This window comes from Nanorana parkeri, unplaced genomic scaffold (genome assembly GCF_000935625.1).
Source record: "Nanorana parkeri isolate BGI_ZX_2015 unplaced genomic scaffold, ASM93562v1 scaffold257, whole genome shotgun sequence".
NCBI lineage: Eukaryota > Metazoa > Chordata > Amphibia > Anura > Dicroglossidae > Nanorana > Nanorana parkeri.
Window position 1 is genome coordinate 1,502,235 of NW_017306525.1, and position 24,668 is coordinate 1,526,902.

Consider the following 24,668-nt stretch of genomic DNA (forward strand, 5'->3'; position numbering starts at 1 on the left):
TGGGTGATAAGTAACAAAGTGTTCTCACTAGGAACACAGCCTGGGTAGACCCTGGGTTTTCTACCAATTCCTGTGTAGGTTATTCAAGGAGTTGCAGGCTGTCCGCTCACAATTCAGTACTAATAGGCTACCTGCATTCTAACTAAATTGACCCTATGGTCTGTAGGTTTGTGTGCTTGTGGTAGAGACATTCGACTGCAAATTCCTTTCTGGCAAATACTTAAGTAAACTGATTTTTATAGTTTGTAAATAGCTGTATAATATGTGTGAATACAGGAAAAAAACCAAAACATAAATAGCCTCTTTTATATCAAATCATTTAAATTGACTGATTGTAACTGCCTTGCAGGTGAAAGCGCATTTACGATATGGGTATCCTACTCTTCATGAAATATATGATGTTTCTCTTCAATGCACTTATATTTGTAAGTATGAATTATTTGAAAGACATCTCAATTTACCTACACTCACGGAGGTCGAGTTATTAAGGGTGAATAGGCTGTTTACCTGGCAAGGAAGTTTTCACTTTACAAGGGAATTTTCTCTTAGCTTTGTGAACGTGGTGAAAACTCACTTTGCAAAGAATACCCAATCACTTACAAAGAAATAACAAAAAAACATAGTTTTTTTGTGCTTGAACATGGTTGGATGATGGGAGTCAGCAGAGTGAACCTCTGCTTAATGAACCTCATTCACTAAGCTAAGGAAAAAATCTCTTGCATCACAGGTAATTTCTAGTAGGGGCAAACTCTACATGGATTTTGTATTTTCCACTTGATTTTTTACATTTCCACCAGTTTTTCTACAGAGCCCTAGCAAATTGTCAAGACATTGACTTTAACTTAAATGTGGATGGATGTCAGTGTAGAGGAAATGTGAACTCATGGTTTAGTATTTTGAGAAAAATTTGACCCAAAATAAACTTCTACATTTTGAAAGTGGCAGGGTTTCTTCCTTTATGTATGTTCACAATTGTTCAGGCCCTCAGTGGGGAGATTCAACCCCCAACCTGGCAAGGTTGGAACATTACTGAAACATAGAAAAACATTAATGCATGTATTTGCATCCTGTCCTTCTAATTTTATTTCCTATCCTTTCTCTGCAGTTGGGAGGAGTTTGCCTTTTAGGAGTTGGTATATGGATTATAGTTGATCCTGATGGTTTTCAGAGTCTTTTCACTTCAAATGCTTTACTAAGTGCTGGTGGCTACATCCTGCTCTTTGTTGGGTTAACGCTGTCTCTGCTTGGATTCCTGGGATGCTTTGGAGCAATTCGGCAGAGTAAACCTCTGCTATTACTGGTAAGTTGAATGGATTCAAAGTATTTGGAGATTGCCCGCAAGCCTGTAAAGCATGTTTAATAATTTATTTAGTTTAGATTACATCCTTAAAAAAATAAAAAATAGAGGTACCTTTGAAATGTTTGTTAACCAAACCCATTTCATGGAATCACATCTTTTGATTCCATATAGGTTAACAAGTCAAACTTTTTTTTCCAGTTCTGTGTCTAAATAGTATAGCAGTAAAAGATTACAAGCTGTAGTTAGGTCTAAGTGATAGTAAAGAAGATATCAGAATATTATATTTAGCATATTATTCAATATTATTACATTGGCAGTTGAGCAAATTCGGTATAGTAGGGTTACTCAGCAAAACTGGTATAACAATTTCACCTAAATCTTTAGCTTTCACATTCTTCCCAAATAAATTGTCTGAATAATTTATGGCTCATATATTACTGGTCATTTTATAATTATTTGTTGTACTTGTCAGAAGGTATTCTGTAAGAAAACAAATGTGCTAACAGGCAGACTATGTTTACTTGGTCAACATGGTTACCTTAGTCACTTCACATTCTCAATTAATGTGCACACTGTTCCATCCACTCCTCATGATCGTTTAGTGACAATCACTACTTAATGCACTTAGTTGAATGGCATATTTATTTTCATTTACTGGGTACTGTGCACTTCTGAAAGAAATAAAAGTATGTATAGGTGCCCATCCTCCTCATGTTTTATGCCAGAGGTGTGTGAATAATGATAAATACTCTCTTCTCACAATGTGGGTAATCCGGTCCCGCAACCCACCAATGGTCCCCACTAGTGATTGATAGCAGCAGAGGGTGGGTACAATAGCTAGTTTGCTATTGGCTATTGTAAATTGAAATAGCCAATAGGAAGCTAGCAATGCATTCCTATGGCAAATTTTTCTTTTTTGATGGCAGCAGAACCGCCGGCCAATAGAAAACAGTTGGTTTTCTTCTGGACCGAGTAGAACAGACGAGCCGAATGTCGCTCAGCGGCATTCGGCTATTCACTCACTGCTTTTCGGCATCTATAAGAATAGACTGAACAGCAGTGAGTAGGCTGCCGGAGATTCGGCTTAGCCGATCCAGATGTTGGATCGGCTGAGTCGAACTCCTTTTGCACTTCGGGTCTCCCAAACATGCTAAGCTACGTTTTATAATGAACCGAGATTGGTAAGAAGGGTCAAAGCCCATCCCAAATGTTTCTGGATGGTAATAATATCCTGAGCCAAAATAAGGATATCGTCCAGATAGACAATAAGCCAAACGCCTCTGCTCCGGAGAAGAGCCATAACAGGTTTTAACAGTTTGGTGACACACCACGGAGCAGATGCCAGACCGAATGGGAGACAGGTAAATTGCCATTTGTGGTCTTTCCACGAAAACTGAATGTACTGTTGATGATCGGAATGAATGGGTACAGTCAAATAGACATCCTTCCAGATATTTTCATTAACCAATTATTGAGCATTAATACAAATATTACATAATGAATACCTGCAATTTTGAAGTGTTGATATTTCAAACATTTGTTTAGATGTTTCAGGTTTATGACGCGATAACCAGCGTTTTTCTTTTTTACAAGAAATAAGATGCTGAGAAAACCTGGGGTATCCCACGGAACTTTCATGATGGCACCTTTTGTGAAAAAGATTTTCAATTTCTTTTTCTATGAAAATTTGACTCTGGGTATTGAAATAAGTGGGGCAGGGAATGCAGTTTAACCCGACATGAGAATGAAATCCGATCTTGTAATCCCTTTCCGTTGTCAATACCCAAGCACCATCTGTAATAGTTTACCACACATAGAAAAATTAAACATTCTGCCCTCCAATTTTCCTGGGAAAAAAGACTGAATGCATTTTATTACCCGATAAGAATCTGGATCAATTGCTGCCTCTATGGCCTCTCTATGGCCAAGGTCTGCATCGGTGTGGGAAAAATGGAGAGAGCTGTTGTGAGTCCCACAAAGAAGTCTGGGTGGGGAAAGGACCTTTGGGCTGTCTACCCTGTGAGAGAAGTTTTGGAAAAGGCCCCTGCCTTTTCCAGCCCCCCAAAAAAACCTTACGGTTATAATGCTTTTTTAAGGATGCACGTCCTTTGTCTAGTGAAGCAAATCCACCAATATAATTGCCCACACTTCTTTAATAAAGGACTCCTCAAACATCTTGCTTTCAACAGAAGGACCAGGTTCATCATTGGAAATATTTGAATGTTGGGGATTAATTTGATCAGAATGCCGTCACTGGTAAGAACTACATTGGCCTTGCGCAAGAAACATATAGCTCTCTGAACCCACCTTCATTATTAAGTTATATGTTCTAGCTAGTTTGTTTGTACTTATTAAGTTTGTTCTACTTGCTGTTAACTCTTTGCTGCTGGAGAAAAGTAAATAAATATTTAAGCATAATATGAGCCTCCTGTCTGATAAAAAATCAGTCATCCTGCCCTGCCAGACAGGGCTGTGCTGTGTGGTAGAGCTGTTCAAGTACCAGTCAGTACTGGTAGGAGAGTATGCAAAACAGCTCTTTAATAATATTTGATTCATTTGTTTAGCTGTTTGCCTGGAGTACAACTTTAAGGAATCCTTCTAAATGAAGCCCAGTCCTAACAAGGAGTGATATGTAAGGCTGGAAAGCAGTGTTTGGAAACATGAGAAATATGGAACCTTTGGATTACATTTCATCCATAGGATTGAATGAATAAAATGCACACATCATTGTGGAAATATATAGTTACGATGCTAGCCACATTGTCTTCTCTCAGCAAGTAAAATGATTTGCATGTTTTTAACAAGCTGCAAATTACGAATACTTGGCTTAGTAGTTAATTCTTTTATTTAAAAAATCAGCTGTAATATAAATTAATTATAATTTCATTAAAAGCTATAATTATTGGATTGTAAATTCCAAAACTGCAAATTTTAGACTAGCACTGTTATTTTTTTTTATTAAATCCCACTGCATGTAAGATTTAATTAAAAGGGTAAATCTTACTGTTAATTTTTTTTCTGTGAAATATATGAATATTTGGAATCATTGAGTTGTTTGAATGGGTAGGAGTTAGAACAGTCCGGTATGCAAATCTGATCCATCTCTGTGCTCTCACACCATTCTTTAGTCATTAAAATCTTAACTGTTAAAAACTGAGCAAAGCAAATACAGCTATATATTCATTAGCCGTGTCCCTATTATTTCTTGAAAGCAGAAACCCTATAGAATGTAAAGATACTAGTCTCAATTTTGTATGTTGTGTAATATTTGTGCAAATGTTTCAGAAATCTATCTATATCAGGATGCACTGATGCTTTGAAAGGGGGACCCCCATTTTTTGGGAACCACGGTAAAAGTGGAGGGCTGCACACTTGGGGCATCCTTGCCACAAGAATACTAGCCCACATGCCTGATGTGCCAGGCTGTGGGTGGGGGCACACCCTTTTTTTCTCAGTTGAAAAAAAAGATTCTGGGAGGTGGAGTGTGCTGTTTTTTTTCTTAAAGTAAAAAATTAAAAAACATTAAACACAGGTTTAGCAAATTTAAGTGCAAGAAAATCCGCCGTCCCAAATCAAAAAGTCCTTTAACATACACATCCACCCACTTCAAACCAGCAAATAGTTTTAATATTGTACCAGATGAAAAAATGGGTGAACAGTGGGTGAATATCAGAATGAGTCAATAAATTATTAAATCGGATAAATAGTACAGCAAAGCACTTTCCCACTGAAGAATTAAGAAATTTTAACTTGGGAGAATCTTGCTTGTAGTTTGGGCAAATCTTGGGTGAACGTTGTGTGGATCTTGTTCCAAAATAATAATAAATAGACCCCTAGCCTTTAAAAAAAATATTTTTAATTAGTTTGAAAGCATAAATTCATAGTATGTCAATACAAGTGTACAACATTTAGACTAATAAGCGAAAAACCAAGCTACAAACAAAAGGTGTGTTAAAGCTTGTTTGGCTGGATATGACAAGGAGAAAATATGTGTAACCCTACAGTTGCACCCTAGAATGAGACCAAAACCCAAATACCAAGGGAATACATTATATACCAGAAGAGCCCCTCAAGAAAACAGAGAAAGAGGAACTGGGTGGGAGAAAGCTGAGGGGGGGAATGTTGGTATACAGGAAAGAGGAGAAGTTAAGGAAAGGGGTGGTGGGGGCTGGGGTAGGGGTGAAGGGGATGTGAGGGGGGATTGGAGGAGTGCAAAAATAAAAGAGGATTAGATAGAGAAGGATGGTCCCTTTTGTTAAAACTGCTACCACCTATGCATTAAGTGCAAAAGGTTGAGGTGCTGACTGACTAATAGCCATGAAAAATGAGAGAAAACATATTAAGCTAGAAGATTTCACAGATTCCAAACTTTTTTTTAAATTTCTGCGGCACCCACTACTTTCAAAAGTGGCTTTGTAAAAATTATAAAATAGAATAAGCTAGCTTTTTTTCAGGAGTCCTCTAAAGGGTGGCACAGCTTCCTCCCAGTAAAGAATGATGGCTTTGTGAGCATGGTGGAAAACTACGCAGTTGGTGTGTGTGGCAATCGGGGGAGTTGGAGATTCTGTTAAACCCAAAAGGTAAAGGTGATGTGCTGGTTGTATCAGGATGTTAAATCTGTCAAAAACCTGGCAAATAAGTCTCAACAGGAAAAAAGTCAGCTGAAGACTATGAACACTGTCAGCATGATGTGGATGAAGTTGGGAAGACCTTTTGAAGTTTTACCGTGCTCAGGTATATCCTGTGGAGAAATTTGAAATGGATAAGGCAATCTCTATCAGAGCTAAGGCATTTGAAGGTATAGTTCAAACAGTCATCCCAATCCTCCTCAGCTGGGATATTAGCGGTTAGACATGTGCATTTGAATTCGGACGAACCTGCAAATCAACGAAATTCAGTTGATTCGGGGGTTCGTCCAAATCCGAAATAACACATTTTTTATATGCCCCAATATACTAAAACGATATTAGGGGATATAAAAATGAATTATCAGAACGCGCGGTGGCCATATTGGACGCCGGCGCATTCTGCACATACCCACTACCATCCATGTGTTTGCAGCGTTGGGTGACGTTATCTGCAGAACGAGCAGCGGCCAGATCGGCCGCCAGCATGTTCTGCGCATGCGCGCCGCCATTTTGGAGCATATTTTGGTATACACCAAGATGGCGGCACCCAGAAATTTCATATGGCCGCCGCTCGTTCTGCAGTTTCTTTGTGTGGTTTTCGGATTCGGAGGCTCGTTGCCTCCGAATCCTAAACAGCATTAAAATTTGTTTCCATTGACGAAATGAATGAAAATGTTTTTCATTTGTTTCGTCCGAAACAATTTTTTTTGCCCTGCACATGTCTATTAGCTGTCCAATATCCCTTGCAAGCAAGTTGTTTTGTTGAGAAGGATGACTGGAGCATTTGATAAATGGAAGAAAGGGTTTATTTAAGGAAGAATCCTGCAGTACGTTCTCTAGCTTTAGTAGCTCCGACTGTGTGGCCCAAGGGGCCAAATTACACAAGGAAAGCATGTATTAACTAAAAGAAGGGAAAAAAGGTATGAGTAAGCCATGCCAAAGGTAGCTTTAAGGACCTCAAATGATTTAAGAGTGCCACAATAGGAGGAGGATATATTTCTGCCATCAAGGCAGCCAGGTTCAACCACAGCTAAATTCATTTAGGAACTAAAGGCCAAATTTTCAAGGCAAATTGCTGACTCCCCCACAAATATTTCATATATTTCGTAATATAGTAACACTCTGTCGTGATCTTCAGCCACACCTGCTGGAACCTGGCTGCCTTGATGGCAGAAATATATCCTCCTCCTATTGTGGCTTTATAGGTATCCTAGATCATTTCAGATCATATCATTTCAATTATAATTTGTCTAGCAATAAGAGGCAAATTCTCCTGCCAACAGAAACTTGACTGACTCAAACAGTAAACAGGCAGGGGGGATAGTTGAGATTTTAACAGTATAAAGCTGTACAATATGGAGAAAGAATCTGATATGACCATAATTAATGATATGTTCTGAATCTGATACAATTAATAATATGAAAGAATCTGATATGACCATAATTATCTGATATATCCATAATTAATCTAGGATGATAACACTTCTTTAAAAAGTGTTGGTAGAGACATAGCACAAAGAAGGGGAGACCAGAAGTGCTAGTGAAACAGAGTAAACAGTTCCTATGAGCAGAAAAGGATAGCAATGACTACCTGTGAGAGGTAATATAGCAGTAGGGCCAAGTTCTTACCAGTCATCATCCAAACAATAACTGGCTGATGTAGGGTTATCAAATAATGTATCCACATCTTTGTGCGGTTTCCTATGTTTCCAGTGGTACAGCATACTATATTTCAGCCATTTAACTTACAGACATTTGCAGACATCCATGAAAGGTCTTGGATTTCAGGTGAAAAATCCAGGAAAAAGAGAAGGGTACTGTCTTTAACAGGTAGGACCTTGTCTCGGTCACTGTAGTTCAGAAATTGGACCAGGAAAGGGGGTGAATTGGCTCCAGGAATTCTGCAGCTTGTCAGGATCCTGTGGGCCCACTCGACCACATATGTAGAAGAGACCTCCATAATGGACATGAGCTTGCGGAAAATACTTTTGTGAAGACTACACGGTCCTTGCCCTTGGCTCTATTGTTGGTGTTACCGCTGTGAACAGTTAGGAGTTTCAGGAGCTGCTGTAAGGTGGAAATGGAGACCCCCTGGGAACTCAAATTGATCTCCACAGTGAAGATCTGCGATTCTGCCTTGGTGATGCAGCCTCTACTCTTGCCCAGTTCCTGCCAGATGAATGTGCACTTGATCTTATGATGATCTATTTAAGCAATCATAATGGCCTTATAGGCCTCTATAGCAACCAGGATGGCAGACTGTGAGTTCGGAGAATCATTCCGAGGCAATGAGGATGGAATGGGTTTAGGCAAAAGCCATTTCCAAGACCTTGAGGTGAGTATCTGCTAGAGAATTATAGTGTTCAGGGGGAAAATAGTATAAAGACCAGGAGAGCTATTGTTTGCTCTCGCTTTGCCAGCAGATTTCACAGCAGAAAACCTGAATTGCATGAGAAGCTGCTCTGGTGTCCCACAAAAGCGGTATCTACTTGTGGTCAGTAACATATAAGCTAAGGAAAGCATGCAGGATGATGTAGTAGGATTTATGGAGCTCTCCTGATGTGTCCATTCATGCTCACATTGTAGCCACCCTAGACCTTTAACAAATATTGATCTATTTGTGTCCAATAGTATGCAAAAATAGGCAGACCATATCAATCTTGTTTTGCAGATAAGATTACATAGATGTATTATTCTTTCTGTGTTTATTTTTTTACATACAGCAATTGTAACAAGTTGTTTTTTTCTCTCTTCTTTTTTTTTTTTTTACAGTTCTTTATACTTGTTTTACTTCTGTTCACTGTGCAACTTGTTGGTGTTATTATGGCCTTGACCTTTCAGAAAATGGTAAGAAATCATTAGGTCGCAACACTGAATTAAACTATATTTGCTGATAAATAGGGATGAGGGAATGTGTCTGGGTTTGGTTGACAGGGTGTTCATCGAACCCATCATAAAGTCTAAAATTTGCGAACTTAAATCCAAACCCCATGGAGGGAGGGGGGGGTGGGGGGGGACTTGAAAATCAAATCTGGCAATTTGTAGGGGTATTAGGCAAGAAATTGTCAAACAAAGGGAATCACTAAGCAGCACCACCCCAATCCGATTTATTACAAGTAATATAGGCTTCAGGTGTTTTGTAGAAATTGGCCCCTTGAGAGGACAGGACTTGAATAAGGCAGCAAATATAAACATCTCTTTTTCATGTATTTGCTGCCGACAGCACCATTGCGATCTAACTGAACAGAATTTTTTTTAAGTTACGCCTAAAGAACCAGGGAACACTAGAAAGGAGGTGGGACGGCATGGGTGGAGGCTGCAGAATATGGAAACACTAGGAGAGAGGTGGCTAGCTTGTGCAAAGATATAATAGGTTGTAGAGCTTTGTGTACACAGGCAGCGCACTTAAAAAAAATGTACCCCAGCACTGCAATTCAGAGAACTCAAACATAGTTTGGTAAAGTAGTCATAAATGCAACCACTAAAGAAAAAACTGAAAATTCAACATAATATATACACCATCAGTCCATACTGTGAGGCTATTAGCACCATATAGCAGTGATACAGAAAAGGTAGAACAATTTTTACTTCGCTCCATATATAGCTGCATAAAGTTACAGTTTCAGCAAAGTTGTACAGGTGAAACTCGAATAATTAGAATATCGTGCAAAAGTAATTGCAGTAAGTGCTGCAAAAGGGGCCCAAACCAAGTACTGAGTACATATGCATGCTTGTACTTTTCAGAGGTCCGATATTGTTCTATGTACAATCCTTGTTTTATTGATTGCATGTAATAATCTACTTTTTTGAGGTTGTGGATTTGGGGTTCTTGGGGTTTTCATGAGCTGTAAGCCATAATCATCACAATTATGACAAATCACCGCTTGAACTATCTTGCTTTGCATGTAATGAGTCTATCTCATATATTAGTTTCACCTTTTAAGTTGCATTAGTGAAATAAATGAACTTTGCACGACATTCTAATTATTCGAGTTTCACCTGTATATGCAAATTAGTAACGTGACCAGAAAAGACAAAAAATAGGCCCCAGGCCCAAATGACGACTGCAGTTGGATTCCAGTAACACAATTGTCTAAAATATCAGGGGTTTCTATGGATACCAATATTACCATCAAAGTTGGGTGGAGGTTATTTTAAACCAAGTAAGACACAGTAGTTTTATAGGCGAACCAACAGGCCTACAGTCTATTAAAGCAGTCTCAGGTGCTAAGAATTAGTTCCTCCAGAATACATGTCTGGTCTATTCTTTAAAACCAAAGTTGTTTCCAATATAGTGGGATAAGAGACTTGACCGCATTTAACTAGTGAGGGGTATAGACTGCTCATAGCTATCTATTGGCTTCCCTGCACAGTGAAACATTTTCCATGGGTCTAACTGAACCAGTACTTCCTGTATAGAGTGTCAGGGAACCAAGAAACCAGACGGAAACTAAAAGTGCAGGTTAAAAAATAAAGGAGATTATTGAAAGTGACAATAAACAAAGTAGCAAATAATAGGTAAATCCATGACTTAGTCAGAGCCGAGCCAGAGGTCAGAAGCCAAAGCGAGTAGTCAGTAGAGCCAGGTCTGGGAACGCAGAGAGCAGGATGAGTGAGTCCAATAGCTGGAGTCTGGAACCAGGAGGTAAGTAGACAGAGCCAGGATTATACACAGAGCACAGAAAGAAGCAGAGAGCACTTGGTAGGTCTGAACAAACACAAAGGTGAAAACCAAGTGAAAAGTCGGATGATTATATAGTAAATGTGATTTGCATCATCACTGTGAGATATTTGCCAGTAGTCGTAGAAAGATGAAGTTTACGGGTTTGGTCATAAGAGGGCACCTAGGAGCAACAGTCAGTGTTAGAAACATTGCACACAAGCTGAACCTGCAACTCAAGTGGACAAGGAAAGGTAAAAAACCCAGACATAGCCTCAATAATAACAGCAATTTCCGACCAGTAATTTTCAATTATCGGGCATTGATACCAGATCTGGTAACAATGCCGAAAGAGCATAACAGATATCTCTGAAGATATAGAGTTCAACTTGGCTAAGGTGAGATACCACCTACAGAGAAGCTTTTAGTTCATCTCCTTTATCTTCCTCTATCTACTGGTGTCCAGGGGTGAACATCACAAGATAGAGATCTATACTTTTTCGGCAACCAACACCCAGCACTAAGAGCCACATTACACAGATCTGACTCTAAATTAACACACAGTTTAGTAAGTTTATTCCCAGTCAAGTAATATAACTAATGATACTTCCTTAGGTCTAGCCAAGATGCCATGGGAGATCCCTGCTCTTTTTCAGTTTCAAATAAAATGGGAGACTAGGGAGTAATAAGACTTTAAAAAAGGTAGAAGGCACCCCTGTGGGTATCAACTGGAAAAGAAAAAGAAATCTTGGGGGATGTTCATTTTTTCATTCATTATCCCATTCATTTTTCCTATCCATGAGTGATATAGGGAGGCCCACTGGTGAAGATCCTTTCGTACTGTGTTCAATAACAGTATACTGTTTAATTACAAAGGAATAAGTCATTTAGATTTGGAATAAGATAAATACCCAGGTATTTCAACTTATGTGGTTCACACACCTCTCTAGATGGCAGGGTGAGATTAATTGTATAAATTATTTAATTGATTGATTTAGGATTTGGTGAGAATCATTTTAAAGTTAGTGATCTCTTTATAGACCCTCAGGGCTGCTACAATTTTTGGAATGGTGATACAGGGCTGTTGTATGTAAAACAACATGTCATCTGCGTGTGTTGCACATTTGTTTTCCCTCACCTACACACCATGTATGTCCTGTTGGTATCTTATGGTTGACAAAACAGGTTTCAGGGATATCGCAAACAGGACGGGGGAGAGAGGGCATCCCTGACGGGTTCCATTAAGGGGAATGTCTTGTCCAACAGCGATACGAACCTAAGCAGTAGGGTCACTATGTCGTATAAGCTTTAACATCTGATAATAGTAATATAATGGCCCTAGTTTGGACAATTTGTGTAAGGGGTGACAATGCTCTGCTCCTGTCTCCCATAATCTCCTGCCTGCATTACCCAGGAAATGTGGGGGCTGTGAAAAAAGAAGGCTTTGAAAAAAATTGCAGCCTGCAAAAAAAAAAAATAAACCTTTTTAAAAACACACATTAGGTCTGTTATGATTGTAGACTAGATTCGATTTTGCATGTGGGGAGGCTGTAAATCAGCTGCAGGACACAAATCAGCAGCATTCACAGCTAAAAATCCCCTCTCAACCCCCAAATCCCCCAAAATGCGCAGCATATTTCACTCTAAAGGGAGAGTTTACATCTAGTTTAACATACCAGTGCCTACAAGCACCAATCTGTCCCCATGCACTTTATCAGCTTAATTCCCTAGGCTTTCACTATCCCAGATAAGCACATTGTCAATAGGATAGCTGGGAACCCTGCCTTTTTCTAGCAAGGTGCTGGCATGTAAGAAAGCCTTCCCATTTGACTTACGTTTAGAGGCCAGAAAGTGCATTATTAGTAGTTGGTTGCTATGGTGGCAAATGGCAGCATGGGTTCACCATGTCTGCGGATGATTTGGGTTCACTGCTTGGCATAAACCCAAAGCTCATCCCTACTGATAAACTGCAGCATCTCATTCTTGATTCCCTTACAGATAAAGGAAGATCATTTTCGGGCTGAGCTACAAAAGTACTACAAAGGAGACAACTCTTCTGAAGTCTTCAGCCAGTCATGGAACACCATTATGATCGCAGTAAGATATTTACATGAGTGTGAGCTGAAGGACCAGTAAACTAATGCGCATGTTATTTTATGTAGAAAAACTACTTATACTATCTATGCAATAGTTCTCCAGTTTGCATAGAAATGTAAATGTTCAACAATATTTTTAATATTACTTATTAGGCTATTCTATTTTTCCCAGACATTTTATGCTAAAAGAAGCATACTGTTGTCATTTTCTATGGGGTAACTACACAAAACATGAATTGTCTTTTAGAAAATCCTAATCATAATCTGTATTGCAAATACTAATAATTTCCTGAAATGTTTACAAATATTATTTCAATGGTTTAAATACTGTTCAATATAAATCGGCTTGTAAAGTTGTTTATATCTGTAAGACCTTAGATTTAGAAGCAATGTGTGCCTGATAATTGTGGCTTGAATATCTGGGTGAGCTTAGCAGCACAGGTAGTGACTTTCATAATATTTTGGTATATGTGCGGATTAGTGAATATATTGAAGTATAAAAACAGTACAACAGGAGTACATTAAAGTTTAACAGCAGTAACATTGCAGTACAAAAAAGTACATCTGCAGTAAAATGAAGTACAATTGTTGATTTGCAATATAATGAAGTATAGATACAGTATAGCTGCAGTTTGGTGATACTCTACTGCACTTTGTGCCTACTGCACTCGTACTACTGTACATTGTACATTGTACTGCAGTTATGCTGTATTGTGCAACATGTAGTCAGTGCTGTGGTTACAGTACTACTCTACAGCAAGTAAAAGCTATGGACCACTGCTATGCAACATCAGCAGGTCTATTTACTAAAGGGTGAAGGGTTTGGAGAAGGCAGGAGAAGTGAACAATCCCGGCCAAAATAGCTGATTTGGAAAAATTCTCCAATTCAGCTCACTTTCCTGTTCACCTATGTTGTACTAGATTGTTCACTTCTCCTGCCTTTTCCAAACTCTTCACTCTTTAGTGCATAGCCCTGTTAGATGTACTACAGTAATACATCAGCTGTATTGCAGTAATACTGCAGTTATATTGCAAGTTGTATTTTAGAAATGCTCACCTGTACTGCAGTTGTATTGCAGTTGTATCCTACTAGTATTTTAGATGTACTGCAGTAATACTTCAGCTGTACTGCAGTTGCACGGCAGTATTACTTCTTAAAAAATGCTGTATTTTTTTGTAAGGGTGAGCCAGTGACATCAGTCTCTGCACCAAAGGAGCTTACACTCTATTGTCCCCCCACAGTCACACACTATTATTATTATTATTATACATTGCTATAGCTCGGATACATAATGCAGTACAGAAAATACTGAAATACTCTGCACCAGAGTAGTTTACACTCTAATGTTCCTCCACAGTCACACACTATTATTAAACATTGATATTAGGGATGCACTGATACAATTTTTTCCAGACCGAGTACGAGTACCGATACTTTTCCTCAAGTACTTACCGATGCCAATTACTGATACTTTTTTTAGTGTTGTGACAGTTTTTCTAAAAAATATAAAGACTTATAATTTTAGAACAATGGTGGAGCGTTGGGGTCTGGTCGCAGCTGCAACTTCTGCTGCTGCTGCGACCCTGGTAATTCTATCACTGACTCCAAGCTGTAGTGGGACCACAAATCCCAGCAATACATTATATAGCAATGCAGATTGGCACAGACTATAGAGGACTACAAATCCTAGCGATACATTATACAGCAATACAGAATAACAGTATATTAATTTTCTACATACTATATGCTGCCGCTCTGCTATGGGGTTTCGGCATGATATCTCGGGTGGAGGGTCTCACCAGGGGCAGATGCGGAGGGTCTCACCAAGAGCACATGCAGTGGGTCTCACCAAGGGGCACATGCGGAGGGTCTCCACAGGGGAACATGCAGAGGGTCTCACCAGGGGCACATATGGAGGGCCTCACCAGGGGAACATGGAGGATCTCACCAAGGGCAGATGTGCGGGCTGGCGGAAGCGCTCTGAGATGTGCGGGCCGGCGCTGTAAATAGGCAATGTTGTGATTCCCCAGAAGGTTGCCATGAGGTCCCCAGGTAGTGCAGGACCTTACGACAGCTGAATCTACTTAAAAATGTAAAGACCCAAGAGGTGTGTGTCGTTGGGCAGGGGGGTTCTATTAATAAGAAATGAGCACAGGTTCAGACTAAACCCTAGCTGAACCTGACCCCCTCTGAACCCAGAAGCAACATGAGCACAGGTTCAGACTGAACCCTAGCTGAACCTGACCCCCTCTGAACCCAGGAGCAACATGAGGCCACCTTACCAATGAGCTGCACAGTGTCCTCTAAGCAATATGTCAAATGTTCAGGTACTCTAGTGTGAGTTTTAGACGTTATTACAGTTTTAGTGTTGGGCTTGCTGCCAACCAACACATAAAAGGAAGACACAAATGAAGTATGACCCTTGCATTTTTTCCTCCTAGCTGTGACATTGAAACTGCAACAACAAATCTTTTTGATGTAACTTACAGTATGCTCACTTTCTAAAAAAAACCCCGACTTACAGCAACCACTACCTTCTCCCATCCTTCTTCCCAGTCCACCAGACTAAAAATGATAGCTTGATTCTGTGTGCTGAGGTTTTTTATATTGGGTCAATCTGAACAAATGAATACATGGCAGCAAAAAACATAAGTTAATTACCCCACTAATCACTTATAAGAATTTGCTGCAAGCAAGGCTGTGTGATCTGCTACAAAGAAGATTCACATAATTTGGTTCACTTATCCATATATTTCCTTTGGTAAGAAAATACATTGGTGGACATCTATCAATTCTGTCACATAGCAAAGCAGTGCTAAACAGGAGCAGTGAGACAACTTGTGAGAGATTTATTGCAAGGTTACAGCAAGAGTCATTCATTTCTTTCTCCTGTAAAGTAGCGCTGGGACAGAATAAAACCTGACCCCGACCACTCCTTAATTATGTGACTGTTTAGAGTGGGAACCTGTGCATTTTTTGTAATAAATCTGTCTTAAAACTTTGCAAACTGTCACACTTGTCTGACCAGGAAATCAGACACAGAGATCTGTAAATCTGATGCAGAGACTTTTCTGAAGGAGAGGCAGCCAGATTTGCCACTAATTATGTCACTGATTTACTTGATAAATGTCCCCCATGGTATTTATTCTATTTCTGTCCCATGCTGCTGATCCCTGTGGACATAATTCACTTCAATGCCATAGTAATTAGGTTTCCTGTAACAGTACTGAAAGACATGTCTCCAGCGGAAGCCAAAGCGGTACTCACTCAGGATTCTACGGGTTTTCTTTTCTTTTTGAACTTAACCACTCCTTTGCAGTTATACCTTCTAGGCACCAGGAGCGCTAAGGATTGGTGCCAATCAGCAAGAGGTATCGGTGTTTTGGGAAAAATCCCCCTCTTCTGGGGACATCCTTGAAAGCACAAAAAAATGGTAGCAGTGTTCTCAAAGGAGAGGACACTGTTAAGAGATGGTTACTAAACAGACCGAGACCTTTTTCTTGTAAAAATATAAACTTTATTTGTTACAAAATCTCATATTTATCGCACCCGTAATTCCATTTCTATAACAAAATCTACATATAAAAAAAAAAAACAACGTTGTCCATAACATTCATACATGCATACTTTCATACATACTATGCACTCACACAGATTGCGGCTGTTATTATTTTCAAAACTTTTTACAGAGGGAATTCTCCCAATATAGCTTTTAGACCCTCTCGGTACTTTTTCCTCTTTGAAAATGTAGAAAATTCAGCAAAAAGAAGGGGGAGGGGGTGGGGAGGGGAAAAAAGGAAAGGGGAAAACTGAGCTGTGACTTTACTTTGAGGTATAGGTTTGACCTGTTCCTGGCATCTGATGCGTAGAGAGTACAATGAACTAGGGACTGTTTATCCTGTTTATCTATAATTGAGGGAGAGGAAGTCTCTGTAATCCATATGATTAAAGGTATATGACCCTTGAGTGTGTGTTTCACATGCTGTGTCACCCACACGAACGGCAGCTCCCTCACGGACCATAGAAATGACCTTGTTTCCTGAACCAAGATGATTGGAATTCAAACGTCTGGAAATCACTAAACACATTGTACTGAAGTACCAAGGAAAAAAACTCTGAGATATCGGAACAACCAGAGAACAACCAAAGGGATATACATGGTATATCGGAGCTCCAGGGTACCAAACACTTTTTTTCTCTAACATCCTTGAAAGCACCATGGTGGTAGTTTGGGTGACTGTGATCATTAGCATTCATATATAGAAGGTGGTTCAAAGGCCTTGAATCATAGGCTTGTAACCTAGGACATTTCTTGCTAATGAAAAGGTTTATACACATTTCCTAGGTCTAGCAGTGCATCTACATAACCGTTGCACTGTGCGATAGTACCTTTTCATGTGGTGGGAGCAGGTGAAAATTGAACGTCTTCACTCAGTGGTCTAGCTTTTTTTATCCGGTGTTAAAATAACATGAAAAATCAGGGTCAATATGTCAAATTTTACCAAAAAAATTAAAACCTTGTAAAAAAGATTGAAAAAGTAGAAGCTGCACAAAAACAGTAATAAACTTACAAGTTTAGTTTGAAATAATATAATCTTAAAGGTGCACTAAAATATTTATACATTTAAAGAAATTTTTTACTACCCAATAGAGATGCAGATACACATAAAATTTACTTGACTTGAGTGAAAAAGTATACTTATACTCCCATTCTACTTACATCTTTCTTTTAATGTTTGTCCTTCATTTACTAGCGTTAGTAAATATTGTGCATATGCACTGCCTGACAAAATAAAAGTCACACACTCTAATGTTTCGCTGGATCGCATTTGGACCGCAAATGGCACACATTCTCTGTGGCATCGTTTTGATAAGCTTATACAATATCACAACATTTATTTCTGTCCAGAGCTGCATTAATTTTTCACCAAGATCTTGTAGTGATCATGGGAGATTCAGACCAGGACAGCATTCTCAAGCACAGCAAGGATACAATGGATATTGACCCCTTCCTAAGTACTCTTCTCCTTGCCAAGGATCATGCAAACATCCATCTTAGGTCAGCATCACCGCTAACATTGATTTGATATCTTTCAATGTATCTGATCTGTCAAGGAGATTTTAGGGGGTTATACTCACCACTTCGTGCAGCTAAATGTGTATAATGGGCATGTGGATTGTTAGCAAATCAACCACCCTCCCTATTCCTACAAATCAATCTACCTCAAAATACTCCCATCACCCCCTACCCTCCCTAACCCTCCCCTTTAATGCCCCTTGCTGGTGCACACCAATCTTCAGGACCTCAAATTATACCCCCCTTGTATACAAAAAATAAAAAACAACACAAAACGCATCCCCCCATATATGTATACACTGAGTGACCAGATTATATGACCACCTGACGTTTTTAGGCAAATTAGCTATAATTAGCTATAATTTCGCGCTGAAGTTTCTAGAGGGCCAGACCATTATAAATAAGGAAGCAGGTTGTTTGCCACAACAGTAGAAGTGATTTTTTTCTGAAGATATGGTTAAACAACGCGATTTAACAGCCTTTGTACGTGGGATGATTGTTGGCGCTCGGAGCCATGAAGTGAGTATCAGCAAAACAGCAGAATTCCTTAAATGTTCAAGAGCAGCTATAGCCGCGCATGCACACTTCAACTATAGGTTTCCATCTAATTGTTTACTCGCAGCCTAGCAACCCTTGCCGTTTCCTATCCAGATTGATTACTCAAGCTGCGATTTGACTCCTCTCTCTGTAATCATTTATACATAGTTTAAAGATGCATTATACAAATCTATCAGTTATAACGAATCTCGATAAAGAAAGATAATTTTCTACTTATTATACAATCATTATTCATGTATTAAACATTTGTTATTTTTCATACACTATATTACCAAAAGTATTGGAACACCCCTCCAAATCATTGGATTCAGGTGTTCCGTGAAATTGTCTTGCTACTAAATATTCCACAGTCAACTGTTGGTGGTATTATAACAAAGTGGAAGCAACAGCAACTCAGATACGAAGTGGTAGGCCCCGTAAAATGACAGAGCGGGGTCAGCGCATGCTGAGGTGGACAGTGCGCAGAAGTCGCCAACTGTCTGCAGAGTCAATAGCTACAGACCTCAAAACTTTGTGTAGCCTTCAGATTGGAACATCAACAGTGCAAAGAGAGCTTCACAGAAATGGTTTCCATGGGCGAGCAGCTGCATCCAAGCCTTACATTACCAAGTGCAATGCAAAGCTTCGGGTGCAGTGGTGTAAAGCACGCCACCATGGGACTCTAGACAAGTAGAGACGTGTTCTCTGGAGTGATGAATCATGCTTTTCTGTCTGGCAATCAGATGGACGTGTCTGGGTTTGGCAGTTTCCAGGAGAACGGTACTTGCCTGACTGCATTGTGCCAAGTGTAACGTTTGGTGGAGGGGGGATTATGGTGAGGGGTTGGTTTTCAGAGGTTGGGCTTGGCCTCTTAGTTCCAGTGAAGGGAACTCTTAAGCCATCAGCATACCAAGACATTTTGGACAATTTCATGCTCCCAACTTTGTGGGAACAGTTTGGGCATGGCCCCTTCCTGTTCCAACATGACTGCGCACCAGTGCACAAAGCAAGGTCCATAAAGACATGGATGAGTGAGTTTGGGTGGAAGAACTTGACTGGCCTGCGCAGAGTCCTGACCTCAACCCGATAGAACACCTTTGGGGTGAATTAGAGTGGAGACTGCGAACCAGGCCTTCTCGTCCCAACATCTTTACCGAACCACACATTTACAGTTCTGGAAGAGTGGTCAAACATTCCCATAGACACACTGCTAAACCTTGTGGATGCCTTCCCAGAAGAGTTGGAGCTGTTATAGCTGCAAAGGGTGGGCCAACTCAATATTGAACCCTACAGACTAAGACTGGGATGCCATTAAAGTTCATGTACGTGTAAAGGCAGGCGTCCCAATACTTTTGGCAATACAGTGTATATATGCACTTAGTGGCCAGATTATTATGACCACCCCATCAGTACTTCGTTGGGCCACGAGATGACTCCACGAGATGACTTTGTTGGACCGCCACGTGACTCCACGAGATGTTGAAAGGTGATGCGAGGAATCTGACACTGCACTGTTGCCCTTCTGTTGTCTTGTACCAGTCTTGCCACTCTCCGTTCTGCCCTAACATTGACTAGTCGCTGACGGCCACAATTTGCACGACCAAACCCAGATTTTCTGCTGACAGTCCAGTCTTTAAACACTTTAACAACAGCTGCTCTTGAACATTTAAGGAATTCTGCTGTTTTGCTGATACTCGCTCCATGGCTCAGAGCGCCAACAATCATCCCACGTTCAAAGGCTGTTAAATCGCGTTGTTTACCCATATCTTCAGAAAAAAATCACTTCTACTATCGTGGTTAACAACCTGCTTCCCTATTTATAATGGTCTGGCCCTCTAGCTACTTCAGCGTGAAATTATAGCTAGTTATAGCTAATTTGCCTACAAATGTCAGGTGGTCATAATAATCTGGCCACTCAGTGTATATATTATTTGGGTTAGTTTAAGTATATCCCTATCCATTACCACGCATGCCCTACAGTGCCCATATGGTCGCACTGCAGTGATCCTAAATCCCACTCCCCTTTCCCCCAGACTGGCGTTAGGCAATTAGAAACTTTTACCTTATACAATTTATTCTATATAATTTTAAAAAAAACATTTATTTAAACATAAGAAATATATACACCAAAATCCTATATCAAGTCTTTAGACCACCTTCCTGGGTGTAGGCACCTCTGTTAAAAAAAAACCTGTTGTTCAGTTCTTAACCCAATTAAGTCGTTTCAGCAATCTCCTTAGCTGTTTTCTTTGCTTGATGCAGGCCAATAATTTGACCCTTCTAAAACAGAGTTACATCTTTTCCATGACCACAGGATATGTCTTCTGACATGTTTTTTTAAGAAATGAGAAGCTACTCACTGCATCAGTTGGGGTTAAATAACTTGTTGCCAGCTGATACATATGAAGCACTGCAGTAATTTTCCAATGGAAGGGACTTATCTGTTTTGTTAGCTAAATCCAGGTGGTGACTTTATTTTGGCCAGGCAGTGTATTTGAGACGGCTAAATATTATTTTGCTCTATTTTATTTTTATGCTAAATCAATGTGTGCTTTTCTATTTGGCTGTTTCAGCTGTCGTGTTGTGGCATATCTGGGCTTGGTGACTTTGGTAACAAATCGCATTTCAATGATCTGTACCCTTCTGCTCCATGGCCAGAGGCCTGCTGCAAACGAGATGACCCAGTTGGAGTTATTAAGGACAGACAGAAATGTATGGAGAATACTCCAGACTACACTAACAATCAGGTAAAATATTATATATTCACACAGTATATGTGTATATGTGTATATGAATAATATCCACTGATCCCCTGGAGGGGGAAACAACATAGTTCCAGATTTCTTGGGCTAATTGAAATGCATTTATAGGAGCTGTTTTACCTGCAAAAGGATTTATATTTCTCTAGCTCTTGCAAACAGCACATCATGGTCTGCCAGGGCAATAGATTTTTCTTTATTACATTAAAAAAACGGTTAGGACTTGTTCCTGCACCATGTTTGTAACTGAGCATAATTTAGGGGATTACAAGAGGCTAATGCAAAGTCAAATTCAGATACTTCCTCTGCTGGCATTTAAACAAATAATGTATTTATGAATACAGAGCTGCATTAATTTGTTTCTTTTTTATCTGTCTGGACTTCAGTTTTAAGGTTCTTCCACATGTGTATGACTTTTAGTGCCACAGGGACTAGTGTTTTTTTTTTCTTTTACAGAAAAGGTTTTTGTTTGAAATTGCATTGGGATTATTTCATGCTTTTAGGTTAGGTGCAAGTGTTTCTTTGTATAAAATATGTGCAGTATTTTAATTTTTTTATGTGTCCCAGGGCTGTTTTATCACCATTGCCAAAAGTTTGAAGAAATATGTTTCCATAACAGGAGGTGTGGGCTTTGGGGTTCTTGGTACTGAGGTAAGCTAAGCTTAAAAAATTACTAAAACAGTTGTAAGAACTTTGAAGCTTGTGCAGATATTATAAAATCATGGTGAATACAGTTATGTAATTGTGCGTCACTGTTCACACTATAACATTAGGGTTGTGTTGTGCAAACAACACATACACAAAAATAAATCATTCATGCAGACAGTTCTGTTTGTTCTCTCACAAATAAGATCAAATTTCCAGGTACAGTACTGGGTCCCAGCAACTAAATGGTTACTTTATGCCAAATAGAAAAAAAAAAAAACCACACACAGTGTTTGTGATTGATTATGGCGGTTCAGGTTGCAGCCAACTTTTATACTGAGATTTGGCTTTTTAATACGCGAGGAGGTAGCTGCGTGGGGATGAATTGTTTGAGAACGTGATGGTTGAGTGGTTAGGTTGAGGAAGGATAGGCTTCCCTGAAGAGATGAGTATGAAGGGATCGCCTAAAGGCAGTCAGAGTGGGAGATAGACAGATAGGTTGGGGTAAAGAGAGTTATTAAATAATTGTGTACAAAGACAAGGCAATCAATTACAGTTTTACTGTAGTCCCATCAACTTGTTCATTGAACTCCTTCTACTGTATTTCTTTGGCCACTGATCCCCAGCTTAAAAGCAAAGTACCATTATTTAATTTCATATAAAGCCGGTCTTTGTGAATTAAAATAACATGATCTGGCCCTAGCTTCCATTATCATCACATCTATGCAGTCACTTTGTAACTAAATGAATAAAGAGGGTTTTAAAAGCTATTACTATTTTCATAAATGCCTTCAAAGAATAGGTGTATAAAAAAACCACTTCAGCACAAGTTGTCTCATAGAATTTGATAGCTAGTCCAAGGCCCACTTTTTTCTAGCTTGACAACATACAGTAGTAGCTAAGACTATTCATAGGAGTAGGCTGTGTAGGGAACACAAGGTACAAATGTAATGCTTGAAAGGCCATCCATATCTGCCTGTTCCGTGCTTGGCATTTCTTAGTGAATTTATCTATGTCCAGTGATAGTGATCTACTCCAAAACATATGTAATTGTATCACATACGATTACATCAGTCTGCCACTTACAGATGCGGCCACTGTTACCTGGTCATTAATTTGAATGGTGACAGTGGCTGCATCTAAACAGAAGACCTGGGATTACTGCTGGAGGAATCACAAATCACCCAGTGTGAATGTAGACTTAATTGCTATGGGCAGCTCAAGATTTGCTCCAGTTGTCTTTCAAGGTTTGATCATTTCTGTGGGTTTAAATCATGAGTGTTGCTGAAACTCAATTACCATCCTACAAGATCTTTAATTTGTGGAAAAAAATAGCTTTTTTACTTCTTTAATAGCTTGATACTCTTCAACTTGTTTTACATGTTTACCTACAGATGTTCGCTATGTTCTTTGCACTTTGTCTTTACTACAACTTTGACTAAAAGCTAGAAGATATGGCTGGATGCAGGAATAAAAAGAACACTTAACCAGGAGATCTACAGAGAAGAAAAAAATCCCACACAACCTGGACATTTCTCTCCACATTTCTCTCTATATGAATAATTGTTTAAAATAGGAGTCTTCAAATAATAGTAACATATTTCAGTTAAGTTGTCACTAAATCCTAAAAAATCTGCAGTAAAGAGTGCAATACACTTTTTAAAGATATTTTGTATATCACATATTCATGCTAATTAGTAGTGTTCAGTAATTAGCTTGACTAATCATGTTTGTGAAACCACAGTACAGTAGGATGTACACATAGATTCTGTGACTCAACATGGTATTTTTATACAGAGATGAACATGATACAATATCTACGCTTACAAAAAGCTTTCTCTTGTTAGACATGGTTCAAATATGTACCACGCTTGCTGCAGTGGCGGATCCGGGGGGGGGGATGTGAATACAACAGGCGGCTGCCTGTCATTGACAGTGATCACTGTTAGCCTGGTGGAGGTGGAGGCGGAGCCGATATCCGTCTCTGCAGGTAGCCACAGCCACATCCTGATATGTGGGTCAGCGTGAGTCAGGACCCTCTCCTGTGACCCCTCCCCTCCACTGGCCACCAAGGAGAGGTGCTGCAGCCTGGATGTAGGTAAGGTTGGGGAGTCTTTGGGTGATGGCTGGCTTGGGGGGATTGGGGGACTGTAGCTGGGCTGGTGGTATTCAGCATTGCTGTATAACGATTATACAGCAATGCTGAATACCACCATCCAAGGGCCCGCGGGCGTCACCCCCTCTGCCCCCCACTAAATGAAGCCCCCGGCCGCAGGTGCAATGGTTCCCTCCCTCCGCCGCCTCACTGCCACATGCACCGCTACAGATGCGGCTCTCTAATCGTGCGGCCGCTCACTCCTCAAGGGGTACTCGGGGGGGCCCCAGCGTGCAGCCCTCTAACATACCTGATTAGAGGGCTGCATCTGCCTGCTCCAGCCAGCCCGGATCGCCTTGGTATACCCTTGAGAAGCGAGCGGCTGCGCAATTAGAGAGCCGCATCTATAGAGGTGCAGGTGGCAGAGAGGCGGTGGAGGGAGCCACTGCACCTGCGGCTTCATTTAGCGCAGGGGGTTCGGTGACGGGATCTACTGTGGGCAAACTGGCTGGTGCGGCCACAGGAGAGCCCTCACTACCAACCAGAGCCCCCACTGACCACCAGGTAAAGGTGACCAGTTTTTTTTAAATCCAGGAACATTTTTAAGGGCTCATTCACACTGGAATCGGCCGGCACGTACAGCTCCGTGCTGTGTGCACGGCTGTATCGGGCAGCTCCTGGGAAGGACAGGTGCTGCATGTGATTAGTACACAGCCCCCATTCTTCTCTGTGGGACTACGCGGCCGTACGGGGCCGTCTGCGTCCGAGCAAGGAAACATGCACCCATACGGACGTGCTGGGCGGGTGAGCATAGGGGGGCGTACGGCCGCATACACCCAGGAAGAAGGACAGGGGCTGCATACTAATCAT

The 24,668-nt window shown here is 40.3% G+C and overlaps 1 protein-coding gene across 1 annotated transcript; it reads left to right on the plus strand.

Annotated features, from left to right (window-relative positions):
* The first annotated feature begins 368 nt into the window (after window positions 1–368).
* On the plus strand, window positions 369–23,145 carry LOC108787372 (tetraspanin-18-like). Its single transcript, XM_018556905.1, has 7 exons — window positions 369–425; window positions 1,106–1,300; window positions 8,701–8,775; window positions 12,587–12,685; window positions 20,873–21,046; window positions 21,626–21,709; window positions 23,098–23,145. Exons 1-7 carry the CDS (start codon window positions 369–371, stop codon window positions 23,143–23,145), a joined length of 732 nt encoding a protein of 243 aa, XP_018412407.1.
* Window positions 23,146–24,668: the final 1,523 nt, after the last annotated feature.

Bases quoted from the DNA above. Each gene is read 5' to 3' on its own strand.
- LOC108787372 (XM_018556905.1), top strand. From the start codon at position 369: ATGGGTATCCTACTCTTCATGAAATATATGATGTTTCTCTTCAATGCA. The intron at 426-1,105 runs GTAAGTATGAAT...CTTTCTCTGCAG, and splicing joins TCTTCAATGCACTTATATTT to TTGGGAGGAGTTTGCCTTTT. The intron at 21,047-21,625 runs GTAAAATATTAT...TATGTGTCCCAG, and splicing joins CAGACTACACTAACAATCAG to GGCTGTTTTATCACCATTGC.